Source organism: Lynx canadensis, chromosome D4, assembly GCF_007474595.2.
Source record: "Lynx canadensis isolate LIC74 chromosome D4, mLynCan4.pri.v2, whole genome shotgun sequence".
NCBI lineage: Eukaryota > Metazoa > Chordata > Mammalia > Carnivora > Felidae > Lynx > Lynx canadensis.
This window is the reverse complement of record NC_044315.2, coordinates 43442057-43465554: the sequence shown is the minus strand read 5'-3', so window position 1 is coordinate 43465554 and position 23498 is coordinate 43442057. Positions and strand designations below refer to the sequence as shown.

General features: G+C 38.6%; 1 protein-coding gene across 1 annotated transcript in view; it reads right to left on the bottom strand.

Moving 5' to 3' along the window:
* ADAMTSL1 (ADAMTS like 1) overlaps nucleotides 1-23498 on the bottom strand; it is a 379909-nt gene that overhangs the window by 8831 nt on the left and 347580 nt on the right. Inside the window, 1 exon segment of the mRNA XM_032595636.1 lies at nucleotides 21139-21346. Coding sequence (XP_032451527.1) covers nucleotides 21139-21346 — 208 coding nt within the window.

The window sequence follows — 23498 nt, the reverse complement described above, 5'->3', positions numbered from 1 at the left end:
TGTCCAATACTTTGAGAAACTGCCATACCGTTTTCCATAGTAGCTGTGCCATTTTACATTCCCATCAACAGTGCACAAGGGTTCCAATTTCTCCACCAACATGTGTTAATTTTATTTAAAAAAATAATCGCTATCCTAGTGGATGTGACCTGGTATCTCATTGTGGTTTTAATTTGCATTTCCCTAATTGTTAGTGATGTCAAACATCTTTTCCTGTGTGTACTGTCCATTTGTATATCTTTGGAGAAATGTCTAGTCTAGGCTTTCTGTTGTGTTGTTGAGTTGTAGTTCTCTATATTTTGGATATTAATCCTTTATCAGATATATGATTTGCAAATAATTTCTTCCAATCTGGGGGTTGCCTTTTCACTGTTGGTAGTGTCCTTTGATGAAGAAAAGCTTTTATGTAATTTTTCGTTTGTTAACTGTACTTTTAGTGTCCTAGTGAAAAAATGATTGCCAATCCAATATTATGAAGCTTCTTCCCTATATTTTCTTCTAAGAGCTTATTTCAGTCATTTTCAGTTAATTTTTATATATGGTTAAAATAAGGATCCAGCTTCATTCTCTGCATATGGTTATCCAGCTACCCAGCACCATTTATTGAAAAGACTGTTCTTTCCTCATTGAATGATCTTGGCACACTTAATCTGATTATATATACAAAAGTTTATTTCTGGGTTCTCTATCCTATTGCATTGGTCTATGTGCCAGAACTACCATTGTTTTGATTACTGTAGCTTTGTAGTAAGTTTTTTTTTTTTTCAACGTTTATTTATTTTTTTTGGGACAGAGAGAGACAGAGCATGAACGGGGGAGGGGCAGAGAGAGAGGGAGACACAGAATCGGAAACAGGCTCCAGGCTCTGAGCCATCAGCCCAGAGCCCGACGCGGGGCTCGAACTCACGGACCGCGAGATCGTGACCTGGCTGAAGTCGGACGCTTAACCGACTGCGCCACCCAGGCGCCCCTGTAGTAAGTTTTGATACCAGGAAGTGTAAAGTCTCCAACTTTGTTCTTTAAGATTTTTTTTGGCTATTCAAGAGCTTTTGACATTCCATTTGAATTTTAGAATGGATTTTCTTATTTCTGCAAAGAAGCCATTGGGATTTTGAATCTCTAGATCTATTTGAGCAGTACTGACATCTTAAGTTTTCTTCTTTAATTTCTTTTAGTAATGTTTTGTAGTTTTCAGTGTACATGTTTTTCACCTCCTTGGTTAAATTTGTAAGTATTTTTGTAAGTGGAATAACTTTCTTAAGTTCCTTTTCAGATTGTTCATAATTCATTTATAGATATGAACTGATTTCTATTGATTTTATATCTTGCAACATATTCTCTAAGAGACATATTCTGGTGTTATTGGGATTTTTAGGATTTTTACCTATGAGATCATGTCATCTATGAGCCAGAGGTTATTTGACTTCTTCCTTTCCAACTTGGGTGGCTTTTCTTTCTTTTCCTTGCCTAGTTGCTCTGAACTTCCAATACTATGTTGAATGGGAGTGGTGAGCATTGCATTCTCATCTTGTTCCTCACTTTAGGAGAAAAGTTATAACTGTGGTGTGTTTTTTTTTTTTTAGTTGTGGACTTTTCATATATGGTCTTTTTTTATTTTGAGTTAGTTTCTATTACTAGTTTGTTGAGTTTTTATCACAAAAGGATTTTGAGTTTCTTCAAATGCTTTTTCTTCAACAATTGAGATGTGTTTTTTCCTTTAATTCGGTGAATGTGATATATTATAGTGGTTAATTATCATATGTTGAGCATTCCTTACATTACAAGAATAAGTCCTACCTGAAGGCATGTAATTCTTTTAATAGGCTGCTAAATTTCATTTGCTAGTATTTTGTTGAGGATTCTGCAGTAATGGAGGGAATGAGGTGTGGAGGAAGCCAGAAGACATACCAAAAACAGTGGCAAAAGTTAGTCCTTCCTTCTCAGGGATTACCTTATTTTTATTTTTTAAATTTTATTTTAGAGAGTGCAAGCAGGGAAGGGGCAGAGAGAGAACAATCCCAAGCAGTCTGCGTGCTGTCAGCAAGGAGTCCAATGCAAGGCTTGACCTCACAAACTGAGATCATGATCTGAGCCAAAATCAAGAGTCAGTTGCTCAACTTACTGAGCTACTCGCCCTATCAGAGCTTATTTAAATGGAAAAAAGCTCCCCAGTCAAAAGTCACAGATATTTGCCTGATAGGTTTAAAAAATAATCAAATTCTAAGCTATCTACAAGAGACTTTGAATGTAAAAGATGGATGGAAAAAGATATTTCATGCAAAATGAGTAACCAAAAGAGCACTGTGATGGATATCCTAATATCAGACAAAACACATTTTAGGTCAAAACTGTTGCAAGAGACAAAGAAGGAAATTATATATTGATTAAAGGCCAAGAAGTTCTAACAACAATTAATATATATGCATAACCATCAAACCTCCAAAATGCATGAATCAAACTGAAGAGATAGATAGTTCTACAATAATGATTGGACACTTAAAATACCCCACTTTCAATAATGGATAGGACAAGCAAACAACAGATAAAAAAATTTAACAAGACTGTAGTCCAGTTGTCCTTAAGAGACCTATATGGGACACTCTACCCAACCATGGTCGAATACACATTTTTTTTCCATGTTAGGCCACAAAAGAAGTCTTAATATATTTAAAAAAAGAGTATCTTTTCACAGCAGTGAATTTCTGCATTAATAATTAAAAGGGAGGGGTGCCTTGGTGGCTCAGTTGGTTAAGCGTCAGACTTTGGCTCAGGTCATGATCTCACGGGTGGTGAGTTCGAGCTGCACGTTGGGCTCTGTGCTGAAAGCTCAGAGCCTGCTTCAAGTTCTCTGTCTTCCTCTCTCTGCCTCTCAAAAATAAACAAACGTTAAAAATTAAAAAAAAAAATTAAACGGGATATTATATTGGTCTTTAGTTTTCTTGTACTGTCTTCCCCTGGCTTTGGTATCAGGGCAATCCTGGCCTCATATTATGAGTTATGGAGTGTTAGTGTTCCCTCCCTTTCGATTTTTAGGAAGAATAAATGTAGGTAGAATTTACCAGTGAGGGCATCTTGTCCAGGGCTCTTCTTTGGTGTGAGGTTTTTGATTACTGATTGAATCTTTTTATTAGTTATAGGTATATGCAAATTTTTATTTCTTCATGATTTGGTCTTGGTGGGTTGTGTTTCTAGGAAATTCTTACATGGAGGTCATCCAATCTGTTGGTGTACAATTGTTCATAGTATTGATATAATCTTTTTTATTTATGTAAAATCAGTGTTCCCACTTTCATTTCAAATTTTAATACTTTTTTTTCTTAGTGTAGCTAAATTTGGAAGAACTGGTGGTTTCACTGATTTTTATTTACAAACTATAAATATATTTATCCACTTTTGTCTTTATTATTTCTTCTATTGGCTTTGGGTTTAGTTTGCTCTTGTTCTTTTAGTTCCCTAAGGCCTGAAATTAGGTTGTTTACTTCAAGTCTTTCTTTAATGCAAGCATTTACAAATATAGATTTTTCGGGGCGCCTGGGTGGCGCAGTCGGTTAAGCGTCCGACTTCAGCCAGGTCACGATCTCGTGGTCCGTGAGTTCGAGCCCCGCGTCGGGCTCTGGGCTGATGGCTCAGAGCCTGGAGCCTGTTTCCGATTCTGTGTCTCCCTCTCTCTCTGCCCCTCCCCCGTTCATGCTCTGTCTCTCTCTGTCCCAAAAATAAATAAACGTTGAAAAAAAAAATTAAAAAAAAAAAAACAAATATAGATTTTTCTCTTAGCCCTGCATTCTCTACATCTCGTATTTTCACTTGTCTCAAAGTATTTTCTAATTTCCCAATATTTGTGAATTTTCCTGTTTTCCTTCTTAAGGAACATTTGAAAAAACATCTCTCCCAGTCTTTGCATGCTGTCTCTGTGGCTAGGAATCAAGCCTGTGATGAAAACTTAGGATATGCTCAGGTCTTTTTGGAGCATATGTCTTGCCTAGACCTGCATGTAGCTTTCTCAATTCCTTTGCACAACTGGCTCCTTTCTAATGGGGTGAGATGTTCTAGGAAATTAACCCAAGTTCTCAGGGCCCTCGATGCTCTATTTTATGTCTTTATCTGTCATCTCTTGCCCTAGGTGTCTGCAGGTCTGTAGTCCCCCTACAGCTTTCACAACTAGTGGCTGCCTTTTTCTCCTCATTTGATACCTGAGTTAAAGAAGACAGAAACCATTCCTTTAGGCAGTTCCCTGACAGGTTAGAACATTGCAGACAGGATTTTCTATGCTCCCTATGGATTGAAGGAGGGAAATGGACTGCTGATGCCTCTACACCATGACAGTGCCATACTAGGGAATAGACGGGGAAGCGTGAGTGAAAGTGCCACAAAATTTCCTACTTTTCTGAAGGTGATTTTACTTTATTTCGGTGTTTGCTTGGTTGTTGTAGGCTCTTCCTCCTATAGGGTTAGTTCAGCCAATTTCTGATTGTTTTTTGATGTTTCCATGGGAGAATGGCTACCTAGTGTGTCATTTTGCTGATGTCCTTTGGCCACAACTGTAAATTACTCACTGCCTTAAGTGCCATTGACACACTGAAACTGCCCTTCACAGACCTGTCAGTCAAGCTCCCGTGGGTACTGGCTAATGTTTTTCTTGTTTGTTCTTTCCGATCCATTTTGATATCCCTTATCCTTTCTTCTTTCTGGAAACTTCTTTGTTACGCTCTGTGAATATACTTTCTTCTTCTATTCATTAGGTTATTCCCCCCCCCCTCCTATTTCTGCAGATTAGTGTTCTTGAAAGTTCTATCCTGTGCCTTTCTTCATCTATACTACCTTTTTAAGTCCCAGATCTACATTCAACTGCTTAATAAAATATCTAATTGGATATTTCACAAACATATCACCATGTTCGAAATAGTTTCTTACCTAATTCACTCTCTCTTTTCTGTATTCCTACCTAGTTGTTCAGTCCTTTTATAAACTTGAGTGTCAGCTTCCTCTTCCTCTCTCATCTATGATATTCAAGCACCACTGAAGCCACACGAATCACACTTTCACAGACTCTCTTATCCATTTACATTGCCTTCATTTCTATCAGCACAACTAGGTTTCTCTTTCTCCAGTCTTATCACTTCCCAATTAAATACTATACTGCTCAATGTATGATCTTTTAAAAATATAACTCTGACTGTGATACTCCTAAGAGAGTTGCCTCCAAACAAGGTGGAATTTATAATAAAATCCAAACTCCTCATACAGCATACAAGACTTCTCATGATCTTGCACCTGTTTTCCAGCGACATTTATATATTTCTAACTCTCACCTAATTTTCATGCAAACATTCTGGGGATGCTTTCAGTTTCATTCCTTCACACGTGCTCTTATGGAACACATTCCCTACACAAGACAGGTGCCTCATAAATGTATGTTGTATTAAAAGAAGAAAGTTGAATTATGAACATGAAGCCATATTGTTAGAGCTGAGAAAGTAGTCTTAGTACTACTTAGACTAAAATCAGCATGGTTTCCATAGACTCAAAGTAGTAGGCACATGAAGGAACAGGTATTTGCATGAAACTATTCCAACAGGATTTTGTTCTCAGAAACAATTGCCATTTTCATTCAGAGTGGAATGTGGAATCTTGGAGGACATCCATAGTTTGAAGCACATCCCAACAATATCACCAATAGGCAAATATCAACAGGATTGTGAGATCAAACAGTACACTATAATTTGTAATGCCTCAAGGCTTGCTACTCTTTAAAGGGTAGTCCTTGGACCAATAATATTGGCATCACCTGAAAGCTTTGAGAAATTCAGCATGGATGAATAAGGATGAGTCAACATTGTGAGAAGATAGAAAATATAAGAAAGTACCAAGTAGAAGTCACATACTATTCTTAACTGTGTAAAGAACACAGTAACTACACTGACAAATATGCAGGAAGGGTTCAATAACAGATGAAGCAGAAGGACTAGTCACCTCAAAAATAAGGCAGTAAAACTCATCCAATGACAGAAGCAAAAAAAAAAATGAAATTACTATGAAGATAGTTTAAAGAACTTACAGGACAACAGCAAATATACCAACATTTGCATTATAGGGGACCTAGAAGGGTCAGAGAGAAAAAGGAACAAAAAACTTCTTTTAAGAAATAATGGCTGGAAACCTCCCTAACCTGGGGAAGGAAACAGATCTAGGAAACCCAGAGAACTCCAAAGAAGATGAATCCAAAGAGACCCACAATATGTCAAAGGTTAAAGATAAGGAGGGTATATTAAAATCGGTAAAAAAACAAACCCCAACAATCTGTTACATACAAGGGAACCCTATTAAGACTCTCAGATTTTTTTTTTTAGCAAAAATGTTGAATATACTGTATCATTGTCTTCTTACCTGCAGCCTGCTGAAAGAAGAAAACTTGCAATTAAGAATACTTTACCTTGCAAAATTACTATTCAGAATCAGAGAGAGTTTTTCAGACAGGCAAAGAAGTTCACAATCACTTAACCAGCCTTAGAAGAAATGTTAAAAGAGGATATCCTATGTCTATTATATTTCAGCCAAAAAAGCTCAACATCTTCAGTAGCAAAAGAAATATAAGTAGCAAAAGTGAATATAAACAAAAATTGCTAAAGGGCCAGCTTTAACCTAAATACAAAGGTTACTAATGAGTAAGTAGAAAACATATGAAAGTATAAACTCTCTTTTCTGTTATAAGAGTGTGTGTGAGCAGGGCGAGGGGCAGAGAGAAAGGAGAGAATCCCATGCAGGCTCCATGCTGATAGCAGGGCTCGATCCCACAAACCAAGAGATCATAACCTGAGCCCAAACCAAGTGTTGGACTCTTAACTGACTTAGCCACCCAGGTGCCCCTAAAGTATAAACTCACTGGTAAAGGTAAATATATAGAAAAGGTAATGATTAATACTTATAAACCTAGAATGAAGGGTAAAAGACAAAAGTAGTAAAAACAACTCTAAATGCAATAATTAGTTAAGGGATCACAAGATAAAAAGATGTAAAATGTCACATCAAAAACAAAATGGGGACAGAGTAAAAATGGAGAGCTTTAGAATGGAATCAAATTTGTTGATGTCAATTAAAATAGATTGTTATAGATATAAGTTATTGTAGGTACACCTCACAGTAACTACAAAGCAAAAGCCTATGGTGAATACACAAAAGATAAGGATAAAGGAATCTAAGCTTATCACTAAAGAAAGTCATCAAACCACAAAGGAAGAGAGTAAGAGAAGAAGAAAGGAACAGGAACTACAAAAAAGCAGTAAGTACATAGCTATCAATAATTATATTAAGTGTAAATTAATTATAAATGCTCTAATCAAAAGACTTAGGTAGACTGGATAAAAAAATGAGGCCCATTTCTTCAGATGTAAAGACACACACTTAAAGTGAAGGATGGAAAAGGTAATCCATATTACTGGATATTAAAATAAGGCATGGGTAGCTATACTTATTTCAGACAAAATAGACCTAAAAAAAAGACTATGTAGGGGCGCCTGGGTGGCGCAGTCGGTTAAGCGTCCGACTTCAGCCAGGTCACGATCTCACGGTCCGTGAGTTCGAGCCCCGCGTCAGGCTCTGGGCTGATGGCTCGGAGCCTGGAGCCTGTTTCCGATTCTGTGTCTCCCTCTCTCTCTGCCCCTCCCCCGTTCATGCTCTGTCTCTGTCTGTCCCAAAAATAAAATAAAAACGTTGAAAAAAAAAATTAAAAAAAAAAAAAAGACTATGTAATGGCAATCTTTTTCTCTTATTAATGAAGAAGTCAATCCAACAAGAGGAGAGACCATTTGTAAATACTTATGCATCCAACATAGGAGTACCTAAATATATAAAGCAAATATTGACAGATGTACAGGAAGAAATAGACACCAATGATAGTAGGGGACTTTAATATTCACACTCATGAATAGATCATCCAGACAGAAAATCAATAATGAAACATTGACCTTAAACAACATGTTATACCAAATGGACTTAGCAGATATAAATATAGAACATTCCATTCAAAAGCAACTGTATATATATTATTCTGAAGTACACTGAAACATTCTCCAGCATAGATCATATATTAGGCCAAAATAAGTTTTAATAAGGCTACAATCATATAAAGCACCTTTTCTGACCACAATGGTATGAAACTAGAAAATAGTAATAAGAAAATTCACAGATATGTGAAGATTAAACAACATGCTACTGAACACCCAATGCATCAAAGAAGAAATTAAAAGAGAATAAATATTTTGAGACAGATGGAAATACAACATACCAAAACTTAAAGGATGCAGCAAAATCAGTTCTAAGAGGAAATTTCATAGCAATGCTTGCCAACCTCAAGAAACAAAAATCTCAACCTAACTTACACCTCAAAGAACAAAGAAAGCTCAAAGTTAGTAGGCAGAAGGAAATAACAATGATCAGAACAGAAATAATAGAAAAAGTTAGTGAAACTAAAAGTTGGTTCTTTGAAAAAAATAAAACCGAGTCCTCTGTTTTTTGGTGACTCTAGCTAGAGGTTTGTCAAAGTCGGAAATGAAATAGGAGATTTTTCCAATTGATAACACAAAAATATAAAGGATGATAGACTACTATTATTATTTTTAAAATTTTGTTTTAAAGATAAAGAGCATGAGCAGGGGAGAAGGGTAGAAAGAGAGAGAATCCCAAGCAGGCTCCACTAGATCCGATGACCCTGGGATCATGACCTGAGCCACTGAGGTGCCCCTGCCCCATAAGACTATTATTATAGTACTCCAACAAATTGGACAACCTAGAAGAAAGAAATTTCTAAAAACCAAGACTGATTATTGATAAAAGGGAAAACTGGAACAGACTGATTACTACTAGGGACATTGAGTAATCAAAACCTCCCAACAAACAAAAGTCCAGGACCAAAAAGCTTCACTGGTGAATTCTACCAGACATTCAAAGAAGAATTAATAACAATCCTTTTGAAACTCCTCCTAAGAGTAGAAGAGAAGGGAATACTTTCAAACTCATTTTATGAGATTAGCATTACCAACACCAGAAAAGGACACAAGAAAAGAAAATTGTAGGCCAACATCTCTGATGAACATAGATGCCAAAATCCTCAGCAATATATTAGCAAACCAAATTCAAGAATACATTGAAAAGACCACGTGCCGCCATCAACTGGGATTTACTCCAAGGGCATAAGTGTGGTTCAACATCTGAAAATCAAAGTGATACAACACATTAACAATGGGAAGGTTAAAATAATAGGATCATTTCAATAGATGCAATGTATCTGAGAAGATTCATTCCATTATGATAAAAACTCTGAACAAAGTGGGCAGAGGGGAGAAACACCTGGGTGACAGAGGCTTTTTGTCCTAGGCTTATCCATAAGGAGTTTGGCTTATGTCATCAATTCTTGTGGAGGCTACTCTTCTTGCTTACTCAGAGTCACAATGTAGCAGTGCCTCTTCCCAGGGGGCTGGCCAGATTTGCAACATGGTGAGGACCTGATATGTATCTTGTTGACAAGGTATTTAGGAGGGACATCTATTCTTGATTTGGAAGATGGTGGAGTAGGAGGATCCTGAGCTCACCTCCTCCCACAGACACATTGAGATGACAACTACACTTAGGCAAATAACTCTGAAAACAACCTGACGACTGCTTCCACAGCTAATCATAGAAGGGCACATCAAAAAGGGTAGGAGAGGTGGTCATCAGGAACCAAACCCCCATTGTGACTAACCACAAATGGGAGGGACATCACAGGCATGGAGAAGTGAGGGGGAGCAAACCCCACACTGGACAATCCTGGCCCTGGGGACCAGCACTAGGAAGATGAGTCCTCATAAAGTCTGCCTTTGAAAATCAGCAGGGATTAGCTCCGGGAGGGCAGGAGGGTGATAGGAAACTGAGTCCCCACCTTTAAAGAGCCAGCATGCTAAATAACGGCCTGACACACAGCACAGAAGCAGCAGTTTGAAAAGCACCTGAAGTATATGTGAAGGAGATTAATTGACTAATCTTAGAATGTATGCTGGAGGGCAGAGATTTGCAGATTTCTCTGGGAACAAAAATGCTTGTGGGCATTTTTCTTGCTATCTTCTAAAAGGATGTTTGGGGATCCAGCTAACACTCCATTTACCTTGCTGGTACTGCATGCCACACCCTAGCATTCTTCTGTACAACCAACCCACTTGCCAAGACAGGCATCTCTCCAAAGTAGCTCCTGCCCCATTGCACCTGGCAGGCAGCCCTGGCAGGGACTGGTGCAACTCAAAAGTGACCTGGGAAGGGGGTGAATAATCCCTTTACACTGGTGTATCATAGTTTATGCACAGAGAGAAAGCCCTGTCCTTTGGTGTGCCTGCAGCTGTAGTAGAGGTTAATTTCAGACAGCTAGGCTAAGTGCCAGCCCCACCCATCAGCATGGCTACAGTGCCTGTAGCTGGGCCTCTGAACAGCCTTAACCCTGCACAGTATACACACATTACGCAAAGCAGGTCATTGTAGCTGGCTGGCCTGCAGGCCAGTGTCACCCAGTAGTGTGTCCAGAGTAATCACAGCTCAGCCACAACCAGAGGATGCACGCAGCTCCCACAAAGGGAATCCTTGGAGTAACTGGTTCTGATTACATTGGGGAATAGTGCTATAGGGAAGCACAGTACCTCTTTTACAGAAAACCACTACTCTCAAGACCAGGAGACCTACCTAATACACAGAAATAAACAGAGACAAAATAAGACGGAGGAACAGTTCCTAAATGAAAGAACAAGACAAAACCACAGACAAAAAGCTAAATGAAACATCATAAGCAATATGTCTGATAAGGAGTTTAAAGTAATGGTGGTATGGGAGCCTAGGTGGCTCAGCTGAGCATCTGACTCGACTTCAGTTCAGGTCATGATCTCACTCACAGTCATGGGATTGAGCCCTGCATCAGGCTGTGCTGAGCATGGAGCTTGCTTGGGATACTCTCTCTCCTTCTGCCCTTGCCCCTCCCCTGCTCATGTTCTCTCTCAAAAACAAAAAAACACCCCCCCCCCAAAAAAAAACCCAACAACACAAAAGTACTGGTGGTAAAGATACTCACTAGACTTGAGAAAAGAGATTAATTCAGCAAGAATTTCAACAAAGAGACAGAAAATATAATAAAGCCCCACTCACTGAAATGAAGAATACACTAAAGTGAATCATCAGATTAGAAGATGCAGAAGAACTGTTCAGAGATCTGGAAGACAGGGTAATGGAAACAACCAAGCTGAATAGCAAAAATTAAAAAAAAATGATAATAGGTTACAGATCCCAGGAGGGGGTAGACAGAAAACTTCCTAGACATCCAGATCTAGGAAGCAGAGAGATCCCTAAACAAGATGAACCTAAGGAGGTTCACACCAAGACATGCAATAATTAAAATGGCAAAGATTAAAGATAGAGAATCTTATAAGCACCAAGAAAAAAGCAAACTGTTACATACAAGGGAAATCTCATGAGGCTATCAGCTGATTTTTTAGCAGAAATTTTGCAGGCCTAAAGAAAGTGGCATGATATATTCAAAGTGCTGAAAGGAAAAAGTCCACCACAAAGAATACTTCGCAAGGTTATTATTCAGAATTGAAGGAGAGAGAGTTTTTCCAGACAAATTTTAAAAGAGTTCATCACCACTAAACCAGCCTTAGAAGAAATATTAAAGGGAATTTTTTAAGTGGGAAGAAGAGGCCATGCTAGGAAAAAACTTCACCGGTGAAAGTGACCATATAGTAAAGGTAGTAGATTAATTACTTACAAAGCCAATGAGGGGTTAAAACACAAAAGTAGTAAAAATCAGTTATATCTACTAAAGTTAGTTAAGAGATGCACAAAATAAAAAGATGTAAAATATTACATCATATACATAAAACAGGGAGGGGGAGAAAAAATTTAGTGGTTTTAGGATGTGTTTGAACATAAGTGTCCGTCAAATTAGACTGCTATACACCTACGATGTTATATATGGATTCAATGATAACTACAAAATAAAAACCTCTAATGTATACACAAAAAATAAAGAGAAAGGAATCCAAGCATAATACTGAAGAAAGCCATCAAACTATAGGGAAAGAGAGCAGCAGAAGATGAAAGGAACAAAAAGAACAAAACAAAACAGCAATAAGTATATACCTATCAGTAACTAAATATAAAGGGACTAAATGCTCCAATCAAAAGACATAATGCAATTGAATGCATTTTAAAAAAGGAACAATCTATATGCTGCCTACAAGAGACTCACTTCAGACCAAAAAATATATGGACTGAAAGTGAAGGAATGGAAAAAGATCATCCATGCAAATGGAAACAAAACAAAACCAAACCACAAAAACCTAGGGTACCAGTACTTACATCAGACAAGATAGACTTTAAAACAGAGTGTAGCAAGAGACAAAGAAGGGTATAACATAATGATAAAGGGATCAGTTTGAGAAGAGGATATGACCATGGTAAATATCTACGTACCCAACATAGGAGCACCTCAATGTATAAAGCAAATATTAACAGACATTAAGGGAGAAATTGACAGAAATACAATAACATTAGGGGACTTTAACACCCCACTTACATCAATGGATAGATCATCCAGACTGAAAATCAACAAGGAAACAATGGCTTTGAATTACATTAGACCAGATGGATCTAACAGACATACAGAACATTCCATTCAAAAACAGAATAACATATACTTTTTAAGTGCACATGGAACATTATCTAGGATAGATCATGCTAAGCGACAAAACAAGTCCCAATAAATTTTATAAGACTGAAATCAAATCATGCATTTTTTCCAGCCACAATGGTATGAAACTAGAAACCAATTACAATAAAAAAATGGAAAAAACACAAATACAAGAAGGCTAACCAATATGTTACTAAACACTAAATAGGTCAATGAATATAAAGAGGAAAATCAAACAATACACAAAGGTGAACGGAAATGGAAACTTTCCAAAATCTTTAAAACACAGTAAATGCAGTTCTAAGAGGGAAGTTGATAGCAATGTAGGCCTGTTATAAGAAATAAGAAAAGTCTTAATCTAACCTTATACCTAAAGAAACAGGGCTTTGTTATTTTTCTAAAGCTAGTACAAGTATAGCTATAATAAAGATTAAAATAGAAATAAGTGGAGACTAAAAAAAAAAATAGAAAAGATCAAGAAAACCAAGAGCTGGTTTTTTTGAAAAGATAAAATTGATAAATCTCTACTTAGACTCATTAATAAAAGGATTCAAAATTAGAAACAAAAAAGAAATAACAACCAACATCACAGAAATATAAAGAATTATAAAGAGAATAATATGAAAAATTAGATGCCAACAAATTGGATAACTAGAAGAAATGGGTAAATTCCCCAAAACATAGTTTTCCAAAACTTAATCAGGAAGAAATAGAAAATTTGAACAGACCAATTACTAGTAATGAAATTGAATTTGGTAATCAAAAACTCCCAACAGAAAAAAGTCCAGGACCAGAGGTCTTCACAGGCAAATTCTACCAAACTTTTTAAGAAGAGTTAATACCTGGTCTTCTCAAACTACTCCAAAAAATAGAAGAGGAAGGAAAGTTTTCATATTCCATTAGGCCAGCATTACTCTGATACTGAAACCAGACAAAAGACATTACAAAAAAAGACAACTATAGGCCAACATTCCTGGGGATCATAGATGCAAAAATCCTCAAAAATATTAGCAAACCAAATTTAAAACTATATTAAAAAGGATCACTCACTACAATCAAGTGGGATTCATTCCAGAGATGCAAAGGGAGTTCAGTATTTCCAAGCACCAATATGATATATCACATTAAAAAGAGGAAGAATAAAAACCATACAATAATCTCAATAGATGAGGGAAAAACATTTTGCAAAATACAACATCCATTCATGATAAAAATGCTGAACAAAGTGGGTTTACAGGGAATACTTTAACATAATAAAGACAATATAAGAAAAACCCACGCTTAATATCATACTCCATGGTAAAAAACTGAAAGGTTTCCCTCTAAGATCAAAAACAAGTCAGAGATTTCCAATCCTATCACTTTTATTCAACCTAGTACTGGAAATCCTAGCTGCAGCAGAAAATAAAAAGAAGTAATAGGAATAAAAATTGGTGAAGAAATACAACTGTCACTATTCACAGATGACATATAGTACTATACATAGAAAACCCTAAAGACTCCACCAAAAAACTCTTAGAATAAATAAATTCATTAAAGTTGCAGGATACAAAATTAATACACAGAAATTGGTTGCATTTCTATACACTGATAACAAAGTAGCAAAAAGAAATATTAAGAAAACAATTTCATCAAAAAATATGTAAGAATAAATTTAACCAAGGAAGTGAAAGACCTCTACTCTGAAACTGACATTGAAGAAAGAAATTGAAGATGACATGAACAAATGGAAAGGTATACCATGCTCATAGATTTAAAGAATATTGTTAAAATATTCATACCACCCAAAGCAATCTACAGATTAAATATAATCCCTACCCAAATATCAATAGTATTTTTCACAGAACTAGAATATTCCTAAAATTTGTATGGAACCACAAAAGACCTTGAATATACAAAGCAATCTTGAGAGATAAGAGCAAAGCTGGAGATATCACAATCCCTGATTTCAAGATATGCTACAAAGCCGTAACAATCAAAAACCAGTATAGTACTGGCACAAAAATAGACATGAGGTTAATGGAACAGGATAGAGAGGGTAGGAATAAGCCCACACTTACATGGTCAATTTACAACAAAGAATGCAAGCATGTACGATGGGGGAAAATATGGTCTTTTCAATAAATGGTGCTGGAAAAAGTGGACTGCTACTTGCAAAAGCATGAAACTGGGCCACTTTTTATGCCATACACAAAAATAACCTCAAAATGGCTTAAAGACATAAATTTGAGACCTGAAACTGTAAACTCCTTAAAGAAAATGTAGGCAGTAATCTCTTGGGCATCAGCCTCAGGAATATATTTATGAATACGTATCCTTAGTCAAGGGAAAGGAAAGCAAAAATAAACTATTGAGATTATACCAAACTAAAAAGCTTTTGCACAGCTAAGAAAGCCATCAACAAAACAAAAAGGCAACCTAGTGAATGGCAGAAGTTATTTGTAAATAACATATCCAATAAGGGTTTAATATCCAACATATATAAAGAACTTATGCAATTCAACACATACACACAAAATTCAATGAAAAAATGGGCAGAGAACCTGAATAGACATTTTTCCAAAGAATAAATACATATGCCCCAAAGACACACAAAAAGATGCTCAACATCATTAATCAGGTAAATGCAAATCAAATCAAAACAATGAGATATCACCTCACACCTGTCAGAATAGCTAGTATGAAAAAGACAAGAAATAACAAGTTTTGGCAAATAAGTGGAGAAGGGGAGCCCTTGTGCACTGCTGCTGAGAATGTAAACTGGTGTAACTATTGCAGAAAACAGTACAGGAGAACATCAAAAAATTAAAAACAAATGCCACGTAATCCAGTAATTCCACTATTGGGTATTTACCCGAAGAGCATGAAAACTCTAATTCAAAAAGAAGTATGCACCTCTATATTTGTTGTAGAATTATTTACAGTAGCTAAGATATGGAATCAACCCAAGTGTCCACTGATAGATGAATGACAGATAGATAGACAGACAGACAGATAATGGGTTATTACTCAGCCATAAAAAAAACAGTGAAATCTTGCTATGTGAAGCATATGAAATCTCTATGCTACAAAGCAACAACATGGACAGACATAGAAGATATTATGCTAGGTGAAATCAGTGAGGTAGAGAAAGATAGATGCTATTTGATTCCACTTACATGTGGAATCTAGAAAACAAATACAGGGGCACCTGGGTGGCTCAGTTGGTTAAGCGGCCGACTTCGGCTCAGGTCATGATCTCGCAGTCTGTGAGTTCGAGCCCCGCGGTGGGCTCTGTGCTGACAGCTCAGAGCCTGGAGCCTGTTTCGGATTCTGTGTCTCCCTCTCTCTCTGACCCTCCCCCGCTCGTGCTCTGTCTCTCTCTGTCTCAAAAATAAATAAATGTTTAAAAAAAAAATAAAAAAAAAAAGAAAACAAATACAGAGACGCTTAAATACAAACTGTTGGTTGCCAGAGGGGAGGTGAGTGAGGTGATGGGTGACACAGGTGAAGGGCATTAAGAAGTACAAACTTTCGGTTATAAAATACATAAATCATAGAGATGAAAAGTACATCACAAAGGAATATAGTCAGCAATATTGTAATTATGGTGACAGCTGGTGACTGCATTTATTGTGCTGAGCACTGAGTAATGTATAGAATTGTGGGATCACTATGTTCTACACCTGAAGCTAAATGACATTGCATGTCATCTATACTTCAGTAATAAAAAATAAAATAGGAAAAAAGTGGGTACAGAGGGAATGTATCTCAGCATAATAAAGGCCCTATATGACAAGCCCATAGGAAACATCATTCTCAATGGTGAAAAGCTGAAAGCCTTTCCTCCAAGATCAGAAACAAGACAAAAATGCCCACTTTTGCCACTTTTATTCAATGTAGTATAGGAAGTCCTAGTCACAGCAATTAGCCAAGAGAAAGAAATAAAAGGCATCCAAGTTGGAAAGAAGTAAAACTGTTAATATTTGAAGATGACATTTTATATAGAAAATCCTAAAGAGCATCAAAAACCTGTTAGAATAATAAACCAATTCAGTAAAGTTGTAGGATATAAAATCAGTACAAAAGGTCTGTTGTAATTCTAGACTAATAATAAACTGTCTGAGAAATTAAAATCATCCCATTTACAATTGCATCAAAAAGAAAATATCTAGGAATAAATTCACCCAAGGTGTTAAAGACCTGTAAACTGAAAAACTGTAAGACATTAATGAAAGAAATTGAAAAAGACACAAGTAGAAAGATACTCTGTGTTTGTGGATTGGATGAATCAATATGGTTAAAATGTTCATACTACTCAAAGCCATCTACAGATTAAATGCAATCCTTGTCAAAATTCCAATGGCATTTTTCACAGAAATAAAAAAAAAAATAGTCTTAAAATTTGTATGTAACCACAAAAGACCCCAAATAGCCAAAGCAATCTTAAGAGGGAACACAAGCTGGAGGCATCATGCTCCCTATTTTCAAACTACTATAAAGCTATAGTAATCAAAACAATATAGTTTGGCATAAAACCAGACACATAGGTCAGTGGAACAGAACAGAGAGCTCAGAATTAGATCCATGCATATATGCTCAATTAATTTATGTCAAAGGAACCAAGAATATACAATGGAGAAAGGATAGTCTCTTCAATAAATGGTGCTGAGAAAACTGGATAGCCAAGTGGAAAACAGTGAAATTGGACTCTTGCACCATACACAGAATTTCACTACAAGTGGATTAAAGACTTGTACCTAAGTCCTGAAATTATAAAACTCCTAGGAGAAAACATAGGCAATAAGCTCTTTGACATCATTCTTGGGAAAAAAAATAAATAATAAATAAACGTTTTAAACGTTTATTTTGGGAAAGAGCCAGCAAGCAAGTGGGTAGGGGCAGAGAGAGGGAGAGACAGAGCCTCCCAGGCAGGCTGTGTACTGTCAGCGCAGAGCCTGATGCGGGGCTCAAACTCCCGAACCATGAGATCATGACCTGAGCTGAAGTCAGAGGCTTAACTGACTAAGCCTCCCAGGAGCCCCAGCAATTATATTTTGAATCTGACATGAAAAGCAAAGGCAACGTAAGCAGAAGTAAATAAGTGGGACTACATTAGCAAAGAAAACCATTAAGAAAATGAAAAGGCAACCTACTGAGTGGGAGAAGATATCATTTATCTGATAAGGGGTTAGTATCCAAAATACATAAAGCACTTTTACAACTCAATAGCAGGAAATCAAACAATCCAAGTTAAAAAAGGCAGAGGATCTGAATAGATGTTTTCCACAAGAAGACATACAGATGGCCAACAGGAACATGAAAATGTGCTCAAGATCACCAGGCATCAGTGAATTGCAAATCAAAACCACGATGAGATATGACTTCACACCTGTTAGAATAGCTAATATCAAAAAGGCAAGAAATAACAAGGGTTGGTGAGGATGTGGAGAAAAAGGAACCACTGTGCATTGTTGGTGAGAATGTAAATTGGTGTAACTACCATGAACACCAGTATGTAGGTTCCTCAAAAATTAAAAATAGAACTACCATGTCAACCAGCAATTCTATGTCCAGGTATTTATTAAAAAATGAAAACACTAACTTGGAAGGGTATATGCACCCCCATGTTCATTGAAGCATTATTTATAATAGCCAAGATACGGAAACAACGTAAGCGTCCATCAGTGGATGAACGGATAAAGAAAATATGGTGTACACACACACACACACACACACAGAGAGAGAGAGAGAGAGAGAGAGAGAGAGAGAGAGGAATATTATTTATCCAAAAAAAGAATGACATCTTGCCATTAGTGATGACATGTAAAGGCCTTGAGGGCATAAGTCAATTAAGGCAGACAGACAAAGACAAATATTGTGTGGTTTCATATGTGGAATCTAAACAACAAAACCTCCCCCAGCCATAAGACGTACAGAAAATAGACTGTGGATTGCCAGAGGTGGGGATAGGTGAAGTATGTGAAGGCCGTCAAAAGGTACAGCCTTCCAGTTATAAATATGGCATGCAGATGTAAGGTACAGCATAGTGACTATAGTTAATGCTACTGTATTGCATATTTGAAAGTTGCTAAGAGTTGATCTTAAAGTCTCCATCACAAGGATTTTTTTTTTCTAATTAGACAGTTGTTAATTAGACTTATTGTGGGGATTATTTTGCAATGTATACAAATATCAAATCATATGTTGTACACCTGAAAATATGACATGCATCAATTATACCTCAGTAAAAAAATTCTTTATCTAAAGCTCTACTTCCAGACCTGTCATATCAGAATTTGCATTTTTAACAAGATCCACATTAAGAATAAATCCAGGTTAAAGATTTAATGATTCACATTAAAGCTTGAGATCTACTTGCCTACAAGGTTTTAGAAGAAGGGGATGAGAGGGTTTGAGGGAAAGGAAGGGGGAAGGACCTTTTTTCCTCTCTTTTAGAAAAAGTAATCACTGAGAATGATCACCGTGCACAATGTATGTCCTCTTCAGTGACCTCAGTGATACAATGCAAAACATCTCCCCCGTGTGTAGCCAGATCTGTTCCCAATTGTAATTTCACAAACTGCCAGTGAGCCTGGAGGGCCTAGAAGCAGTAAGCCTTGGGCTGAATGAAAGCTAGCAGAAGTGGGCTTTTCCAGGTAAGAGAAAGATGATATCCCCCAGGCATCACAGCAAAAGAGAGCTCATGCGTCTTTAATTATGAAGCACATACATTGGGTCACTAGAAATAAGGGAGGGCTGGTAAAGGTGCCAAAAAGGAGACTCAGGCCGAGTGTGTTGATTGGCCAGTGCTGAGATTATCCCAGGACTCACCTGGGACAGGAATGGCTTATGCAAGTGCATGGCCAGATTTCCTCCAAATAACATTTGATCTTCGTTAGAGATGGCTACAGCATATATTAACTTCATGGGAAATTCCAAGTGATTGTTTTCCAAAGAACACACCTCGGGGTGGGGATGGAGGAACATGAAGGCAGTAATGTGCAGAGAGCCAGTTCCAACAAGTTTCAAGTTGCTAGCTGCCCAAGATGTTCAGGTACATTAGTTCACACACACAAAGAATTAAGAGCCTTGTGGTGGTTTTGGGGTGTTCTAGCACGCCATGCTTAATGGCATGTTTCAGATACCAACCAGTCACAAACTATGCCTGACCAGAGTGGTTATCCTGTCAATAGTGTCAGCCTCTGACAAACAATACTTGTTACCACATAGTTAGTGGGGTGGGTACTAGCTGATTATCAGCCTCGGCAGGCAGATTTTAGATGCTAAGTAAGTCCTCAGGAGGTTTTGAACACACACTTAGAAAGGAACAGAACATATGCAATTATGTTATTTCCCCCAAGCACCACACTCAATTGTTTTGGTCCCCGCCCCGTGCCAACAGCATTCTAAAACAGAGAAGGGGTCAGAGGAGTAGGAAAACTACTTTGGCTAAATAGAGACCCTATGCACCTGCACTGGGGAAAGCCTAGGCCTCTAATTATAGTGGGAATTTCTGACTGATGCTCAGTCCTACCTGATCCAGAAATGATGCGAGAACAATGGCAAAGTGACTATCAGTGCCTCCAGGGTGGCTTCCATCACGGCATAGTGTCTGTCATTGCTCAGGTTTGTTCTTCCCCACAGAGAATCTTCAGTTTGTGTTAATGTTTAAAGTCATCACTAAACATAAAATTTCCTCTCCAAATGGAGAGAGTCCTGTGGTTCCTTCCTATATCTAGAAGAGGCCCCATCCCTCCTGGGGTCCAATGAGCCTGCATTGTTGCAGTGTGTTAAGCTAACCTAGGACTTTCTTGGCTGTCCTCTGGCTGAGAATTGAGAAGGGAGTTGGTGGTTCCAAAGCGATCCAGCCTAGGCTTCAACTCTTCTTGGCTTGGAATAGGGGTTCTCTACTATGGCTGCACCCCAGAATCTCCTGCATAGTTTCTAAAACTTGCCCATGCTCAGATCCCGCCTCTGAACAACTGACTTAGAATCTTGGGGAGGTGCAGCCTGGACATTGGTCTTTTAAAGAAGTTTCTCAAGTGATTCTGTGTATCCCAGTTGAGAACCCCTGGCCCAGAATAAGACTGCAGTCCCCACATGGATCTCATCGGAGTTTTAAATCATCAGCCTCAGCACAGATAGTGAGGAGAGGTGGCCTTACAGAAAATGAGTCTGAAGAAAGGGGTGCTGAGGGTTCGCTGATGGCCTGAGAAAGGGAAGACCTCAGGGGGGGAGGGAAATCAATAGGAAAACTGTAATGGCTGTGGGAGGTGTGTCTGACAAGAATGAGCAGAAACTCTAAGCTTTAGGATGGATACTGGGCAGGTGAGTTGATTGACAGATGGGATGTGAAAGGTCTGACATCACAGAGAATGTGGCAGTGGTTGCATTTTACTTCCTACTTTGGCAGCGTCCATGCTTTTAGATTTATCTGTCAAATAAAATCCTCTCACCTGGCCCCAGCTGGAGAAGGCCCACTCCACGCAGAGCTGTTGGTTACAGGCCTGGGTGTCTACTGGCCGTTTGGCAAGCTGGGTACACATGTCATTGGACACAGGAGTGGAGATTCCAGAGGCTTTCAGCTTCTGGCAGGTCACCCGCCGGGTCTGGACACCTCCCCCACAGCTCCGCGTACAGGCAGACCAGGAGGTCACCATCCACCTGGGGAGAGGGAGAAGAATCAGGGCAGCTGCTGAGGGTCAGGCCTTGGACAGAGGAATGATGCCATACGTTCTCAGAAAAAGAGCCTGTACATCCCTCTGTTCTTATCACACAGCTACTAGTACTTTTCCAAGGTATACATGGAAGACTGAAAATGGTCCCCCAAAAGAATCTACATCAAATCCCTGTAAATGTTACCATATTTGGACAAAGGGTCTTTAAAGGTATAATTAAGGACTTTGAGATGAGATTATCCTACATTTACTGTCATCACAAATGTCCTTATAAGAGAAAGACAGAAATTAGAGAAGAGGAGGAGACCGTGTGACCACAGAGGCAGAGGCCGGAGTGATGTGGCCACAAGTCACAGGATGCCCGGAGCCACCAGAAGTTGCAAGGCTCGAGGAAGCTGCAAGGAGTGCACCCCTGCTGACATCTTGATTTTGGACTTCTGGCCTTCAAAAGTATGAGAGAATAAACGTCTTTTCTTTTAAGCCACCGTGTTTGTGTTAATTTGTAATGGTAGCCACAGGAAACAAATAATCTTTGGAAATTGACTATAAAGCATCTTGAAAGAGTAGTCTGAAGATCAGTGGTCTCAGCCTGACCCTGGTCCCAAAAGCCGTGAGCCTGCAGGTAGAACTCTCTGAGCAGACAGTCCTTTAGGTAGTTACACTGCACTGGAGTTCTGGTACTTCTTAAAGCCATCCAAGTATGCGACAGAAGAGGGCCAGTTTCCTAGGGAAGTCAGACCCAAACTGTGCCACTTCCTGACCCAGGCAGTAATCTGGCTCTCACTGAAGTCGACACTTTATCTGCTGGTACTCACTGTATTTTCTCCCTTGCCTTAACCCACATGCCACTGGATTTTGTTTAATCCCCGAGAAACAAGCAAAATTCATTCTAGCTTTCTGGAGCAGTCTCCCACCTCTCCCCTCCGTGGGTCACAGTCTGTAGGTCTTACACCTCTTCGAGGGCTACACGTGGCAAATGTAGTTCCTCTCAGAATGTTCTCTTCCAACTACAATTGGGATCCTTAGAGGTGAGATTGACTGAGACTGTGCAAATGGCCTTTCTCATCAAGCCAAGCTGTAATCCAGTAAACACTCTGAAATCCTCGGTCCATATATAAACCTGTAGGGGCTCTCTGTGCATGTTTGCACTGTTAGTTCTCAAAGAGAAGGGGAAGGGGGCACAGTTTGGGGGAAAATAGCGAGAAAAGACTTGGTGCTTTCCAGCCATTTTATTCAATCTAGGGAATAACCAATCAAATACCCACCCACCCACCCACCCGCCAAAACATTCTTTGGTTTTATTGCCCGAGAAAAAGTTTATCTAAATGAAATGGCTGACTAGCTACCTGGGTCAAAGCAGGACCTTCCAGCCCTATTCAAAGACAACCACGGCGATACTTGTTTGTGTTCAAAGAAGGCTACTGAAGTGCCTGAGAGGCCTGGCAGGGAAACTAGTCAAAGGTAAGCCTGTGGCCACTTCCTACTCCAGTGGCGCCACATCTGGCTCTCAGGAGAGGCAAGTAGCAGAGACAGGGAGCACATTCCTCTTGAATCTGGATCTGTGACTTATTTAGTTTGATGGAACTTCCCTGCTCCATTTGCCCTGGAGAGAGATGACTGAATGCAGATTTCCAACCCACAGGAGCAGAGCCACTTAGGAAGCAGGCACGAGGTGTTTTAAAGCTCCTGGGGGCACTGAAACCCAAGCAGACATGGCCATTATTTCATTTGCAGAAGTAAATGAGGCTGATTGATTCTGACCATCACCACAGCAAATCAAAAAGTCCTTGGCATGTCCAAGACGTCGTCTTCATTTCAAATAGCTTGGCGAGGGCAGTCTTCCAGCCTCTTACATCCCCGGTGAATGTCAGGCCTGCATTTCAATCAACTTTTATTTCCAAATATACATTTCAGCAATTTTTCAGGAGCTGGGATGGGGGGTTTGAGAAAGGAGAGGGACGGCTATGTTACAGTTCAGGAAGGGTATAAAAGGACATTAATCATTCCCATGGAAACCTTCCCGTCAGCAAGTCAAACTGCTGATATTAATGAGCGTGTTTCATATTTCATTGAGTCTCTCCTGGTTTCAGCTGCTCCTTATGACTCAGCTGGCAAAACACAAAGCGGTTGCCTAAGTA